Source organism: Nematolebias whitei, chromosome 4, assembly GCF_014905685.2.
Source record: "Nematolebias whitei isolate Nwh7 chromosome 4, NemWhi1, whole genome shotgun sequence".
NCBI classification, from domain to species: domain Eukaryota; kingdom Metazoa; phylum Chordata; class Actinopteri; order Cyprinodontiformes; family Rivulidae; genus Nematolebias; species Nematolebias whitei.
This window is the reverse complement of record NC_056501.1, coordinates 5,301,602-5,318,176: the sequence shown is the minus strand read 5'-3', so window position 1 is coordinate 5,318,176 and position 16,575 is coordinate 5,301,602. Positions and strand designations below refer to the sequence as shown.

General features: G+C 42.4%; 1 protein-coding gene across 1 annotated transcript in view; it reads right to left on the bottom strand.

The window, feature by feature from the left end:
• Positions 1-16,575, bottom strand: part of spata5 (spermatogenesis associated 5) — a 64,652-nt gene that overhangs the window by 29,318 nt on the left and 18,759 nt on the right. Inside the window, exon 11 of the mRNA XM_037675474.1 lies at positions 3,644-3,798. Coding sequence (XP_037531402.1) covers positions 3,644-3,798 — 155 coding nt within the window. The remainder of the gene's footprint in view (positions 1-3,643; positions 3,799-16,575) is intronic.

Genomic DNA, 16,575 nt, shown 5'->3' with positions numbered 1-16,575 from the left:
AGATAGATAGATAGATAGATAGATAGATAGATAGATAGATAGATAGATAGATAGATAGATAGATATTGCTACAAAATGCTAAAAAACAACAACAAATGTGACGGGAATGGCTCAAGAAGAAGAAGTATTCACAGGAAGTGTGTTTATCTTAGAAAAATGTAATGGAAAAAGTTTTACTTCACAGAAGTAGTTCTTAAAAGTTTATCCAAAATCTGATGTGGTTGGACATTTTCTCACTCTTGTTCAGTTTTGGTTCAGTTATGGATACAGGTATTGGTAGTTTGTACTTATCAGTCGTGACATCAGGCGAAAACACTGAGTGTTATTCTTCTTTCAGCTGCTCCATCTTCAGGGGCCACCACAGTGAACTAACTCGCACGAAAACTTCACGATTGTTTTTATGCCGGATGTCCTTCCTGATGCAACCACAAACCACAGAGCTACCACAACCCTCTGTGTGGAGCGGAGAGCTGCTATCTAGGGCGCCCAGGGGAGCAGATGGTGGGGGTTAAGAACAGGGATACCATGGTCCTTAAACCAGGTACTGGTAACTTTGGCACTGTGTGTAGGTGTCACGTCTTGCTGGGAAATAAAATCTGCATATCCATAAATTTGGTCGGCAGCAGGGACCATGAAGTGCTCTCAAACTTCTTGGTAGATGGCTGCGTTGACATTGGACCTCAGAAAACACAGTGGACCAACACCAGCAGATGACATGGCCCCCAAAACCATCACTGACTGTGCAAACTTGACACTGGACCTCAAGCAACATGGATTCTATGCCTCTCCTCTCTTCCTCCAGACTCTGGGACCTTGATTTCCAAAGGAAATGCTAAATTTACTGTAATCAGAGAACATAACTTTGGACCACTCAGCAGCAGTCCAGTCCTTTTTGTCTTTAGCCCAGGCGAGACGTTTCTGATGCTGTCTCTTGTTCAAGGGTGGCTTGACACAAGGAATGCAACAGCTGAAAGCCATGTCTTGCATACAGCTGTGCGTGGTGGTTCTTCAAGCACTGACTCCAGCTGCAGTCCACTCTTTGTGAATCTCCCCCACATTTTGGAATGGGTTTTGTTTCACCATCCTCTCCAGGGTGCAGTTATCCCTATTGCTTGTACACTTTTTTCTACCACATTGTTTCCTTCCCTTCACCTCTCTATTAATGTGCTTGGACACAGAGCTCTGTGAACAGCCAGCCTCTTTAGCCATGACCTTTTGTGTCTTGCCCTCCTTGTGCAAGATGTCAATGGTCGTCTTTTGGACAACTGTCAAGTCAGCAGTCTTCTTCATGATTGTGTAGCCTACAGAACTAAACTGAGACCATTTAAAGGCCTTTGCAGGTGTTTTGTGTTAATTAGATGATTAGAATGTGGCACCAGGTGTCTTCAATATCTGAGATACTGAATTTGGGGTTTTCATTAGTTGTCAATTATAATCATCAACATTAATAGAATTAAACATTTGAAATATATCAGTATGTGTGTAATTAATGAATATAATATACGTTTCACTTTTTGAACGGAATTACTGAAATAAATCAACTTTTTCGTGATATTCCAATTTTATGACCAGCACCTGCATTATCAAACTGAAATATCCATTTAAATTCCAGGTCACCAGAGATCAGAGGAAATGCCCCCGTACGTTCCTCTTACGTTGGTTTTTGTTGGTTTTCATAAAGGCTGTCATGCAGGGAAACGTGAAAATGTGCAACGATGTAACTTTTTTAAATTTCCCTTCTCTCAGTTTACAAAGAGCTTCTCAGACTTGCCGATTATAAAAATAAAAGTCTATAAACTCAGCGACTATCAGTAAGAAATGTAAAAAAGTGTCATTATTTCTCAGTCACTGACTCTTTTTGTCACAATTACAGTGTTTGCAGAATCAGAAGGAAATGCTTTGACTCACACATCACCTCGTTTGTCCTCCCTCCCTTTTCGTACAAAACCCACTTATTATCTTTTACTGTTGTTTTCTGAACTTTACGAGGGGCCTTTTGGGCTTGGGCTCTTTGATGGGGCTTATAAAGGAGTGTCAGGGACAGCTCAGACTAAAACAAAATAACACAGAGGAGACGAGAAGCGTCTTTAAAAGGAGGGATTAATAGAATTCTGACAGAGTTGCAATATAAACATATTGAAGTAATAAAAACCAAGAGGGGTGGTAATATAATAAAAAAGGCCTTGTCAAAGAATAAAGTTTGAACGCAACATGTAAATATACTGTACAGTGGGACAAGTCATCTTTGACTCTCAACACGATCTGAGGAGGATTTAGAGAGACTCTGGGCTTGTACTGGTCCGGCACCGCTGGAAGTTTCTTATATAAAAAGGATTAGAAACAAATGTTTGCACTCATGTGGCTATAATCAAGTCCGGGGCTCTGCGGCCGGCCTTTCAGCTGAGCTGTGCAAAGGGAATTAAAAAAAAAAAAGAAACCCAAACTCTCTCCTCTCGTTTCCAGGAACAGGCCACAAGGACTGAATGTCTCTGGGAGAGCTCAGAGGACTGAAAGAAAAGGGGGAGGAGGTTCTGAGGTGAAGCGACAGGAAGCATGTTTCTTCTTCTCTTTCTCTTTTTTTAGCTGCTGGCAGGAACCGTCAGCGACCAGATCTGCTTTCAATTACCGGTGGAAGATGATGTTAGCCTTCTTCCTGTCCCTTATGTCTTGCACATGCAAACTCCAAAACATCCTGGAGTCTCACCGCTGTCCTCTCATCCCTCCTTCTCCCCCCATCTTACCGCTTTTGTTTGTAGTTTTCAAGATGAGAGTTCCAAGTTTTCCTGGGCTGTAACTGAACAGGGAATGGAAGTAAACCTAAATGTTTTTGGTGCAAGATATTCAAGTGGGTAGGAGTTACAGTGTGGAGAAGAGAAGAGGCAGGTTTTTTTTTAATTGCTTGTCTGAGGCAGCGCAGAGTGATGGGTCTCGGCGAGTGGAGGGAGGAATTTTATCCACAACCAGGTGCAGTGGTGGAGCCAGGGGGTGGCCAGCGGTGGCTTTGGTCACCCCAAGGGCCACCACAATCATTTGAGGAAACTATACTTTTAAGCAATATAAAACTAGAAAGCAAAGTTTTCTCTAACGACAGAGGTTTACATTTATACATGGAGGTGGCCATCTTGGATTTTAATGTGTCCAACCCAGTTTTCAAAAAGAACCTTTGTCATTCGTAGATTCATCCGCACATCAAAATAAAAGTTGGTACCGCACTTATATTTCAAGTTATCGCACTCACAACTTGCAGGGACAACCACACTTACTTATAGAAAACAGCCCCTTCGGTTTGAGCCAAGTTTTTAATTTTAAATTTGTAACGGAGGTTGACACCACTGCTTTAAAATCATCAAGCCTTTATATCCCATACGTTACATGATTAGGCTTATAATGAGATAATACAGAAACACGCCTCAAATGGTGTTAAAGTCCTAGTAACAATATAGTTCAGATGTCTGACTGTCTTTCCATTCTTACAGAAACATCAGCAGTCATGCTGTCACTTCTAAAAACTCTGTGTCAGGGGGTTGTGTCGTTCTGCATACAACAAAGGTACGGCTGTAAAAAGTTTTGGGCTACACGGACCACCTGCAGTTATATGACCAGAAACAGATTCACGGGGTGATGATGGCATACGGTACTGTACCTTGGGGACGTCGATTGCAACCTCTCTCATGGCGCTGGGCTTCACGGCAGTCATGGCCCATTGGAGGTCCTGCAGAGTGACGGTTACCGTCCCCATTAGCTGCTGATCCGATGCTTGATGGGAAGCTCCCAATGCTCGCCTCAGTGCATGCAGACCTGGACAGAAAGGTTTACAGATGTTAAACAGAGAAGACTTGACTGAAAGTTTAGACATTTTGCTGATGTCAAAAACAAAAAATAAATCACGCTGCGGCTCATAAGAAATCTAAACATATGCCTAAAATGCAACACCACATTAGTTTCCAGTTAGGGTTCCCCACAGGTGTCTGGTCCATCTTTACTTAAAATATTCAGGCTTGTACATGCTGTAAGGATGCACAACTAGTAATTTTACATGCCTCACTAATTCCCTTTTTGGTGATGGAAATATTCAAGTCTGCATTGGTGAGAAAGGAAGTGAAGGGAAGGAAGTGGACTTGAATCACTTACTGTAAATGCCTTCAGCGAGAATGTGAATAAAAGAAGATGACAAAACAAAACAGGTCCGGATGAGTCGAGAAGAAACACCTGATTCTCTTTGCAAAAAGAGATTATCGTGTCAAAGGCCCATGTGAAGGCAAACGTCTTCAAGGTATCTTGAACTTGTAGGTTTTCAAATGAGCAGAGTAAAAATAATGTTGTGGATAAACTGGGGGCATGAACAACAAAACTCTTTATGTCCGTTCTCACCAACACTTTGAGCCTCAGAGCGAATAAAAGCAGAGTGTGGTGTGAGAAAGTGTGGGCAGAGCAGGAAAGTCTATTCAAGTGGTGGCCCGGGGGCCAAATCAGGCCCACGGGTGAACTAAGTTCAGCCCTTCAATGGGTTCATTTTTAAATAAAACTAGATTTTAAACCATAAAATAAACTTAATGACATTGGCTTTCAGTAACTGTGGCCCTCTGAGTAATTTAGTTGAATAGCCTTGGTCTAAAGCAATGGTGAAAATGTGCAGGCTGTCCCATAAAGTCTTGTTTAGATCACGTCAGGTGCCACTCATGGCCAATTTGCAAAAGCAAACTCTCTGATTTGACCTCCGCAGACTGGCAGACGTCTTGAAATGAACATGTAAAAAAACCTCTCTCTGTTAGACCAAGAGCTCCATATTGTTTGTAAAAAGGCGTTGGAAGCCTACCCACGGTTATGCTTCTGTTGACTATTAAAGGGATGAATTGTCGTCGAGCCCCAACATTACTCTGGACATACCAGACAGCAGTCAGCAACTCTGAATGAACTGGGAAATTATGACACAAAGATAAAACCCAACAAAGTTGAGTCAGTCTGGACGGTTTCTTTTTGTTGAAACGTTTCATCTTTCATCCAAAAGACTTCATCAGTCCGAGGAGCTACAACAAACAGCACCTTCACATTGTGGGTCAACCAGGTTGATGGTGCTAAGATGGTTAATGGAGTCCGCCCTCACCCCCGCCAACTTGTTTGAAGCAGTCATGGCTAAAGCGGTTCAAAACATCCACTTTGGCCATGTGACGCACCATCGCAGCATCTGAGCATCAAACTGTTTGATCCACTAAGTAAGGTGCTATTTATAAGACTGAGTTTGTTGCGGCTCCTCAGACAAGATAAGTCCATCCCAGCAGTAGGAGTCTTAATGTAATCAAATCGTGAGGTGCCTTAGAGTAACAGAGCAAACTGACAAAATGTTTTTTATATCAAGGTGCTCGGTTAACTGCAGTGAAGGAACAGTACAGATGTACGCAGCTATTCACAAGTTGTGTCTGCATTTGAGATTAGCCTTTTTCCTCAAATAGATTAAATTACCGTAATTTCCAGACTAGAAGCTGCTATTTTTTTCACAAGCTTTGAACACCGTGGCTTACACAATTCTGCGGCTGATTTTTGGATATTTATGGGCTAACGAGCTTCATGTCGCCAAAACCTTTAGCCTCGTCACACCCGGGTGCTCAAATAGCTGCCCAGTCCACGTCTCTCCTTGGGGGGTGGGTTCTCATGACTCAATAAGACTACCTGTATAGATAAAGGTAAACAAGAATCTGACCACTGAATTTACTGAACAGGTCATGGTGGACCAATGAAACTTTGTCCCCCCCCCCCCCCCCGCTCTCTGGGGCACAACAAAGTTTTTGCAGCCACTCAACATACGTGTGAGAAAGGAAGATGAAGATAGCGATCAATGACTTTTCCTGGTAGCTACTTTACTTTTTATCTTTTATAACCAGCTGTGCTACAGGCACCGTTCAGAAAAGAAAAAAAAATCCTGTATGTATTTGTGTATGTTACCAGTACGTATCTAATTAAAAGTTTTTTTTTAATATTTCTGCGTAAATATCTCGAGGACGCCTGTGGCTTATATGTACAAATTTTTTTTTTTTCTTTGATGACTTCTGCTGTGACTTGGTGCTATATAAATAAACTGAACTGAATTTTAAAGTTAGTGGGCACAGCTTATATTTAGGTGAGTTCAATAGTCTGGAAATTACGGTACAGGTTGTGTTTTGGTGTCCGCATTATATTTTGAATTAGCAAATTTCTGTAAAACTTTAGAACGACTAATGCTCCTGGAAATCGACAGGTCTGTGTTAGATTTAAAGCAGCTGTGGTTTTGTTTAGGGGGACTTTGAGGGAGCTTCCTTTTCACCGAGGATTGTTTCCACAATCAGTAAGGAAGTCTTGTGGCATTTGGTTTTTGGTTTCAGCAGCCACAGTTCTCATCCATGTCAAAGAGGGAAATGGAGATTGATTAAGGAGCTTGTTTTTATGCACATTCTATGCAGAAAACGTCATAGTTTACTTTTTTATATATATAAAGTTTTGCTTAAGTTAGGATTCCCTACATCATAAAATTGCTTAGTTGTTTTGCAGATTGAAGAGTACAGAAGCTGTGCACGAGCGGTAGGAGAGCAGGTCCCTCAGACGATCACAGACCTGCCCACAAGCATGTTTTTACATCCAAAAGTTAGAGTCAAAACTATTCTTAGTGCACGTATGCATGCATCATACAAATGCCCAAACTGTTGGCTTTCTGCTCTGCAGAAGGCCTGGGTGGGGGTCTTTGTGGGGGAAGAAGAGGCGAGTGCTGCAGGGGACTGGCCGAGGTTCAGGGCCAGGGGCCAGAGAGCAGACGAGAGGGGATTTACGATCAGACAAGACTGCATCCTGTTTATATTTTCCAGGGCCTGTCTGACTACGCAAGGCAGCGGCAGACAGAGAGGAGGAAAAGACGGAGAAACAATGAACGCAGGCAGATTTGTCTTCTGTGAGCATGCCGAGCTGGGATCAACGTGTTCCTGGCTCCCTTGTGTGTCCTGCCCTGTTCCTCTCCAAACCACAGCACCCGCCATGGTTTTTCTCTCAATCCCCAGAGCTCTCAACATCCCATCCTTCCACCTGGACGCAGATTTTGGCTCAGCCTCATCTGTGGCCTGAGCAAAAAGACATCTGGTTCGAGTGGAAAGGAACATGCAAAAAGGGACAGGAAGTGGAAAGTAGCTAAGGAGCTACACCACGTGCTCTAACCCCAAACCCTCGGCTGCCTGCTCTGTAAAGCTGCAGGGCCTCAGCCTGCCCCAAAGACTGAGGATGATGGAGGAGGGAAACAAACCGCTGGGTTTTTATCTTGTTAGGAAAGTTAAAAGACTCTGCAGCTGAATATCCCCCTCAGGATATTTTTGTTTCCACTCTAAGACAAAAAATAAAAATAAAAAAAAAACAGTTTCACAGGCCAAACATAAATTATGTTGTTTTCTTTTGTCATCTTTGAAACTTCCAATAAAGTGGATTGATGGATGAAAGGGGGAAATCCACATTTCCCTTTAATAATTAGTTCAAAACAAAAGCAAAGCCTTAAGAAACTCAAAGGTGCTCTGCATTATTAAAATGTTGCGTTACAAGGGAAACCTTTGACGCAATCGTCTATGAAACGTTTGAAATTTTACAGATACACTGAGTCTACGACAATTTAACTCCCAATTTCTAAATCTCTGCAGTAAGTAACAGCTAACTTGTAGCTACCAGTCAATAAACTCTAGAGCCCCGACTAATAATTTAGGTTGGTATAGACGTTTGGGGACATATCGTATCAGTGATAATTGGCCCATTATGCGTCGATATAAGCACTTCTAATTTTCACCCCTAAAATGCTGAAAATAGCTGTAATTGTACAACGTATCCAGCAGAGGGCGCATGAAGGCAACTTTCAAGTCATGGCTGTTCCCTTAAGTTTCACTTTTACGCTCAGCACAGATGAAGCAGGGAGCAATACTGTGTAGAGTACAGTAGTCCCTCGTTTATCGCGGGGGATCCGTATCCTGAAGCCCCACGATAAGTAAAAAAAAAACTGTAAAGTAGGAATAGTAGTACAAGTAGTAAGGAGTAGTTTATTTTAGTATATATATGTGTGTGTATACACACTATTTTCCGCTGTACAAGTAGCACTGCCCTATTTGTCGCATCAGTCCAAATATGTCTAATAAAGAGGAAAAATCCATAAATACATTGCTTCCATGTATACGAGATTAACACTTAAAAACAATTGTTTGTTTGCTCGACTTTATAGTAAAGGCGTGCCTCAGTTGAACTTTTACTTAATAAATGCACTTGGGTTTGACATCTTACTATCAGCACGAGACAGTCCTCAATGAAATGCATCGTTTGTCTGAAATCTTTACACCTCTGCAAAAAAATAAATAAACTGCAGCGGTCAGTACAAATTAGACCTTCACCGTACGTGACTGACTGTTTAAACAATTAACAGGGAAGGGTGTTTCTTTAATTTACAGTGTCTTGTGAAAGTATTCGTCCCGCTTGAACTTTTCAACCTTTTGTCACATTTCAGGCTTCAAACATAAAGATATAAAATTTATTTTTTTTGTGAAGAATCAACAAGAAGTGACGTGGAATTAAATTTATTGGCTGTGTCAAACTTTTTTAACAAATAAAAAACTGAGAAGTGGGGTGTGCAATATTATTGGGCCCCTTTACTTTCAGTGCAGCAAACTCAGTCCAGAAGTTCAGTGAGGATCTATGAATGATCCAATGTTGTTCCAAATGACTGATGATGATAAATATAATCCACCTGTGTGTAATCAAGTCTCCGTATAAATGCACCTGCTCTGTGATAGTCTCAAGGTTCTGTTCAAAGTGCAGAGAGCATCATGAAGACCAAGGAACACACCAGGCAGGTCCGAGATACTGTTGTGGAGAAGTTTAAAGCTGGATTTGGATACAAAAAGATTTCCCAAGCTTTAAACATCCCAAGGAGCACTGTGCAAGCAATCATATTGAAATGGAAGGAGTATGAGACCACTGCAAATCTACCAAGACCCGGCCGTCCCTCTAAACTTTCATCTGGAACAAGGAGAAGACTGATCAGAGATGCAGCCAAGAGGCCCATGATCACTCTGGATGAACTGCAGAGATCTACAGCTGAGGTGGGAGAGTCTGTCCATAGGACAACAATCAGTCGTACACTGCACAAACCTGGCCTTTATGGAAGAGTGGCAAGAAGAAAGACATTTCTCAAAGATATCCATAAAAAGTGTTGTTTAAAGTTTGACACCTGGGAGACACCAAACATGTGGAAGAAGGTGCTCTGGTCACATGAAACCAAAATCCAACTGTTTGGCCACAATGCAAAATGATATGTTTGGAGTAAAAGCAACACAGCTCATCACCCTGAACACACCATCCCCACTGTCAAACATGGTGGTGGCAGCATCATAGTTTGGGCCTGCTTTTCATCAGCAGGGACAGGGAAGATGGTCAGAATTGATGTGAAGATGGATGGGGCCAAATACAGGACCATTCTGGAAGAAAACCTGAGTCTGCAAGAGACCTGAGACTGGGACGGAGATTTATCTTCCAACAAGACAATGATCCAAAACATAAAGACACATCTACAATGGAATGGTTCACAAATAAATGTATCCAGGTGTTGGAATGGCCAAGTCAAAGTCCAGACCTGAATCCAATCAAGAATCTGTGGAAAGAACTGAAGGCTGCTGTTCACAAACGCTCTCCATCCAACCTCACTGAGCTCGAGCTGCTTTGCAAAGAAGAATGGGCAGAACTTCAGTGTCTCCATGTTCATCACTGATGGAGACAAACCCCAAGAGACTTGCAGCTGGAACTGCAGCAAGAGGCGACGCTACAAAGTATTAACGCAAGGGGGCCCAATAATATTGCACGCCCCACTTTTCAGTTTTTTATTTGTTAAAAAAGTTTGACACATCCAATAAATTTCATTCCACTTCACGATTGTGTCCCACTTGTTGTTAATCCTTCACAAAAAATTAAAATTTTATATCTTTATGTTTGAAGCCTGAAATGTGGCAAAAGATTGAAAAGTTCAAGGGGGCCGAATACTTTCGCAAGGCACTGTACATATTTGTAACACACTTGATAACTTTAAGGTAACTAGAAAATGTGAACGCACATTGGGAAGACTGTTTTAATGACCAGTGCACCACCTGTAAACCTACTGTGGGACTACGTATAGTGTGGATCTGATTAGCTTAGCTTCATGGTTGCTAACAGCTGCGCTAAATAAACGAGCCCTGCTCCACTCACCGTTTCCTTAGATTCTTGGGGGTGGACAAAGATAAAACATTTTCAGCCATTATACTCTTATCGGCGGTCGCCTTCTCATCCCAACATCGGTATCGGCAATAGCCGAAATTTTCATATTGCCTGGGCTCTAATAAAACTCCATAATATGTTAAATAGAGCTGACAAATGTTTTACCAAGAATATCCTGAAATTATCTGGAGTTCTTCAGAGAAATGGCCTGGTTTAAAGAGGAGTTTGGTTTAAAAGCTGCAGCCTGGATGCCTGCAGGGCGGCGGAAACTCGATTCAACAATGTAACTTTAATATTGCGCTTCAGGGATTCACTCTCTCCTAACTGCTCTTGGCTGACGCCGAGAACACATTTGGTTTTGTTATGAAAACATCCGATGGGAAGGGAAGAGGAAAAGAAACAAAAAAGAGCAACACAACAGTTTAATCTGAACCTTATGTGGACTCCTATTCCCATTTTGTTCCCTTGTTGCCTGCTTCCCAGAATGCTTCGAATTCACCAGTAATCAACTAGGGGCTAAAAGAAGAAGGGGGCCTCTCAGTTGAACAAGAATGCACATTTGCAAAGCATCATCACGACCCCAAACTATGTATGGAAGCGAGGGAAGGACTCGCAGCGATGGGGTTCGCCGGCGGAAAACAGAGAACGATTATTAGTTTTGTCACAGAGCAGACGTGTTCTTCATTACGTGCATCAGAAACAGATCTTCCAACTAATCCTCTCTTAAGAAGCTGCATCCTCAGTGAAAAGGGACACACTTAAATTTACTGAAAAAAATGAGAGCATTAAAGGCAAATACATTTAGAAGTTTATAATAAAAAGCAAAGTTTAAGAAGTTTTGTATAAAGATTTATGGTCGTTATTGAACTTCTGGCTGAATTTGAATGAGAACAAATAATTGTGAAAAATAGGCCAACGAGTTTATGAACACCAATTAAAGACTCGGAGGCACTGAAATAAAATAAAAAAGAGAAATATGAGCCTGCTTGTAAAAACCAGATAACACAAAATCGTCTCACAGTTTTGCTCTGTTTGAAAGCTGCATTTTATTCCAGCGATTGAGAGGAAACCCAATTGAAAGTTTGAAGCTTTCTTCTTCTTTTATCTTTTTTCTAAACCTGCTCAGTTCTGTTCAGGATCATGGGGGGTGGGAACCAATTCTTAAAAGTTAAGCTGCACCCCCTGGTCCAATCACCACAAAACAAATTAAATGATAACAACCGTGCGTACTCAGAATTACACGTAAAGTTAATTCAAGGTACTTTCACAGGAAGTTGAGCAAAATGGCCACAAAGTCCAGTTTGTTTTAAAGCTGTTCATACATTTCATGCCTTCAGAAATAAAGCGAGCGTCGAGGAACCAAAAGAGGCACGAACCTTATTTCATTTTCAAAACACGACAAACGAACTTGGTTTAGCAAGAAAACAATGTTCTTGATGGAAGATGTTTAAGTGGGCAGGAGAACAGAGGGAATGTTTTCTGCTGCTTGTCTGACGCAGCGCAGTGATGGATCCTGGTGAGAAGGTGAAATGACCAGGCACAATGGTGGTATATGGTGGTGGCCATCTTGGATGTTGACGTGGCAACCCAGTGATGGTGACCTTTCTTCAATTCAATTCAAATGAAACATACTTTATTAATCCCAAAGGGAAATTAAATGTTGCTGTAACTCATCATCCTGGTTTCATTAAAGAGTTCTTATAGATGCTGATGGCTGTGGGCAGGAAGCATCTCTTGTGGAGGTCCGTCCCACAGAGGATCTGAAGAAACTGGTTGCAGATGTTGATCTGTCTATTTGGACTTGGTGGGTTTCTAGGTCTTCTTGGGCAGCAGGACCACCTGAATGTTGGGCAGAACTCCTCCCTGAGCAATGGTCACTCCCCCGAGCCCCTCGTCATTGGGGACAGCCAGCTGCAGGTGTCGGGGGATGATCCTGGTCTTCTTGTTGTCACGAGCAGCAGTGTTTCGCGCCAGCTCCAGGATCTCGGCCGGCGGTCGAATACTCAAGCACCGCCGCCAGGTAGACGGGAACGCATCCACGGCACCTCCTTTTTGAATTAGTTTGTGATTTGGGGATGTAGCTGAGGTATTATTTTAGTTTTGAGATGTTAATCAGTTGATTCAAATCATAAAAAACACCTTGTTGTCATGGTTACGCATCATAACAAACGGCCAAAAGCAACAATTTGCTACACCTATAGCCACACACCTAAATAAAAGTCGGCACTTCACTTTTTTTTCTAAGGATCAAGCTGACAACATGCATGAACGGACAGAGGGCGTTTCCAACTCCTCCTCTTCACTCTGCGACGGCGGACGACGATCTTAGATCTTTTAGTGTATCGTATGGCGTTCGTTTAGCGTATATCTTAGTTTATATCTTAGATCCTTAAACACTGTTTATTTTTACACTTTATATTTTTGCTATTGTTGGATGTAACTGGGACCATGTGTACACAATTTCATTCCACCTCATGTACGACATGTGGCGAAATGACAATAAACCTACTTGAACTTGAACCCCACAGCTTCCCTCAAAGGAACTGAGAAATACTTCGGCCATCCCACCGTTACAAAAACCACAGGAACGTTTTCACGATTCGTCCAGGGCTTCCGGAGAATTCTCTGCACCTGCATTTAAAAAAAACCGACATCTGTTGCTCGACATGAAGCACCAAAATAAGGTGTGCTCTTTAAGAGGAGCCGCATGACTCCTCCGAATGTTAGTGTGGAGGACACACACACACACACACTCGAGCTGTCAGTGGATAAAGGTAAGTGCGGGGGTTAAGGAGTACAAGCAGCACATTTCCGGATTTTATAAACAGAGGCCTCAAATAAACTTCACATTCTGATCCGACGGATATTTATGTGGCCTGTCCTGAAATTCCTGCAGCGTCTTTAAAAGGACAAACGAGCTGGAAAAGCACTTTATAAGGCAAGGCTTCTGCTGTAAACATCAGCAAGCATTTAGCACTGTTTGGCCCATTTAGTCTCCCGCTGCAGAATTGATGTCAAACACACAAAACTCGGCACTTTTTTTTTTTTTGGTTGCCGTTTTTCTTCACAGAGTTTAATCTCTAGCACTTCTTTCCTGTTTCTTCTGACCAACATCACCAAGAGCTGGAATTAAAAACCCTCAAGAACCAAATGTGTTGGCTTAAAAGCAACTTTTGAAGCTGGCGGGTCAAACCGTTTCGCAGAGGTTATCTAATCGGAGAGGGAAAAAGCTTGTTAAGTATCTCTGCAGTTCAACGATCGGCTCGCCACAAACACAAAAGTCCAAACTTCGTGTTTCCCATAATCAATTTTACTGCCCCCCCCCCCCCCCCCCAGTGTTCCAACGGGCTTCCCCTGTTTACAGAGATTTGTAAACAGTGCGTCCGGATGTGGCACACACCAAACGCGCACACACCCTGACGCACGTGCACGCCCACACACACAGTTTGCACTGTTTAGACTGTGACTATGAGTCATCTGCTCGCGCCGCGATCGGCGGGACGACAGAGAGACGCCCCGGAGTGTAAAAACTGGGACGAAGGCGAAGACGGTTCCCAGCGCCACAAACAACACCTAAAGGATCCAGTTAAAACTGCCGCTTTATCCTGCTGGTTTGGAAACAGGCTCGATGAAGGGTTGAGGGAAACAGGATCAGAAAGACTCAGTGTGGCTACATCACAGGAAGTCTTAGTGATGAATGAAAAAGCTGTAAACGATCTTTGGTGCAGCAGAAACTCTAACATTCCTCGTACTTCTCGCTGGCATCGCTCCTAGTTTTGGTTCACACGCAAAAGTTTAATGTTATTTTATGTGTATCGTCTTTTTTGAGCTGTGGTATCTCGGTGGTCAGTGCGGCAGCTTTGTAGCCCCGAGGTTGTAGGTTCGAGCCCAGGTTGGGTCAGGAAGCGCACCCAGCGTAAATCTGTTGCCTCGTGTGAGCGTACGCACTGTGGCGACCGCCGCCTCTCAGGCACTGAATGTCTTTGTTATTTTATCTGTTAAACTTCAAAATTTTCCTAACAGAGCACTTTGCTCTCAGACTGCAGGTTTACTTGTGGTTCCTAGAGTTTCCAAAAGCAGAATGGGAGGAAGATCGTCCAGTTATCCGGCTCCTCGCTTGGGGAACCAACTTCCAGTTTCTGTCCGTGAGGCTGACACATTGTCATTTGATTAGTAGAGGAATAGTATGTATTTGTAATTATTTCTCCTATAATGTGTTTTTTGTCTTTCCTCCTAGTGAGGACCTGTTCTCCTGCTCGCCTCCATTCTGGACCTGTCATTCTGTTTGTTTCTCCTTCCTGTTCTTCTTAAACCCAGCCGGTCGAAGCAGATGGTCACTTGTCCTGAGCTTGTCTCTGCTGGAGGTTTCTTTCCTTTCCGCTGTTGCCTTTATGCTTGCTCAAGATGGGAGAATGCAACGAGATGAAGACTCAACTCAGTCAGCTGACTGCCCCACCTCAGATAAATAATGTTACTAATTTAACTCTTGTGTATACAAATGTTTCTGTTCAGAGCCCTGAGATGACTTCTGTTGAGACTTGGAGCTATAGAAATAAACTGAACTGAATGAAACTGTTGGAGGTCCGCTGCATGTTGGGCCTTTTCTGCAGAGGTCTTCCATCGTTCTTAGTTTCTCTTTCATTGTGTTACCAGTGCAGATGTGTTTAGGTGATCGCACTGATGCTGTAAATATATTTTTTATTTTTTTTATAACTCTCCTAAGTTGCATTTTTTGTGTTTAGTCTGATTAATCATCTCTTCCTGCATCTAGAAGTGTAGAAGTCTGTTGGAGTCAGTCTCCCCACCATCAGATACATCTACACCTCCAGATGCAGGAAGAGGGTCACCTGCATCATGAAGGACCCCACTCACCCAGCACACACACTTTTTGCCCCACTCCCTCAGGAAGGAGGTTGGGGAGCATTAAGTGTAGAACCACTAGACTGAGGAACAGCTTCTACCCTGAGGCTGTTAGACTCATGAATCTCTAACCAGAATAATCACTGTGAAAAAATTGCAATGTTGCTGCTGATCTGTTTCATGCTGCTGCTGATCCGTTTCATGTTGCTGCTGATTTGTTTCATGTTGCTGTTGTTCTGTTTCATGCTGCTGCTGATTATGTTTCATGTTGCTGCTGATTATGTTTCATGTTGCTGCTGATGTTTCATGTTGCTGCTGATTTGTTTCATGTAGCTGCTGATTTGTTTCATGTTGCTGCTGATGTTTCATGTTGCTGCTGATTTGTTTCATGTTGCTGCTGATCTGTTTCATGTTGCTGCTGACTTGTTTATGTTGCTGCTGATCCGTTTCATGTTGCTGCTGATTTGTTTCATGTTGCTGTTGTTCTGTTTCATGCTGCTGCTGATTATGTTTCATGTTGCTGCTGATGTTTCATGTTGCTGCTGATTTGTTTCATGCAGCTGCTGATTTGTTTCATGTTGCTGCTGATGTTTCATGTTGCTGCTGATTTGTTTCATGTTGCTGCTGATTTGTTTCATGTTGCTGCTGATCTGTTTCATGTTGCTGCTGACTTGTTTATGTTGCTGCTGATCAGTTTCATGTTGCTGCTGTTCTGTTTCATGGACTTTTGCACAGAATGCGTACAGGTGAACGTCACATGCAAAACATCTTTCTGTGAGCACCTTTTTCTTGAGCGCCATTTAAGCTTCGTGTACTTTAAAAGTGGAGCTAAAGGGCTGCAGCTTCACAGCTGACGAGCAATAAAATGGCTCTGCCTCTTCAGCTGGTTCTGGAACCAAGCGGGTTCTGACCCAAGGCCCAGTCAGAAAGTTTGACGAGCTGCTGCAACAAACTCAACAGAAACAGAAAAAAAAAATAGAGTTATTGGCAGAATCGCTGCTCGTTTTGTTTCTGCTGACTGACACAGTCCAGCAGAAACCTGTCGACACATCCAGACGGCACAAATGTTAAACGACAGAAAAATGTATTCTTAACTACGCCTTCAGTAAACAGCGCTCCTCAGTAGAATCAGTGCAATTATTTTAAAGTTAATGATGAAACCGATTCTAAATGAACTCCAGCTGACTGATGGAACTGCTGCAGTACAACATTTGGCCACTAGAGGTCCGCATTTTTCAGGCTACTGTGATAAAAATCAGGTTTTATTATGAAAACTGCAACTCAAACATGATCAAACAAACAAAAATTGATGTAAAGATTGATAAATAAATATGTTATAAATTCAAGTTGCAACATAAATGACAAAACTAAAGAAAAATAAGAATCTCTGGACTCCTTTATATGTGTGTGTATAAATATACAGCTCTGCAAAATCATCAGTTTTTATTTTATTTTAATATATACATATACATACATATA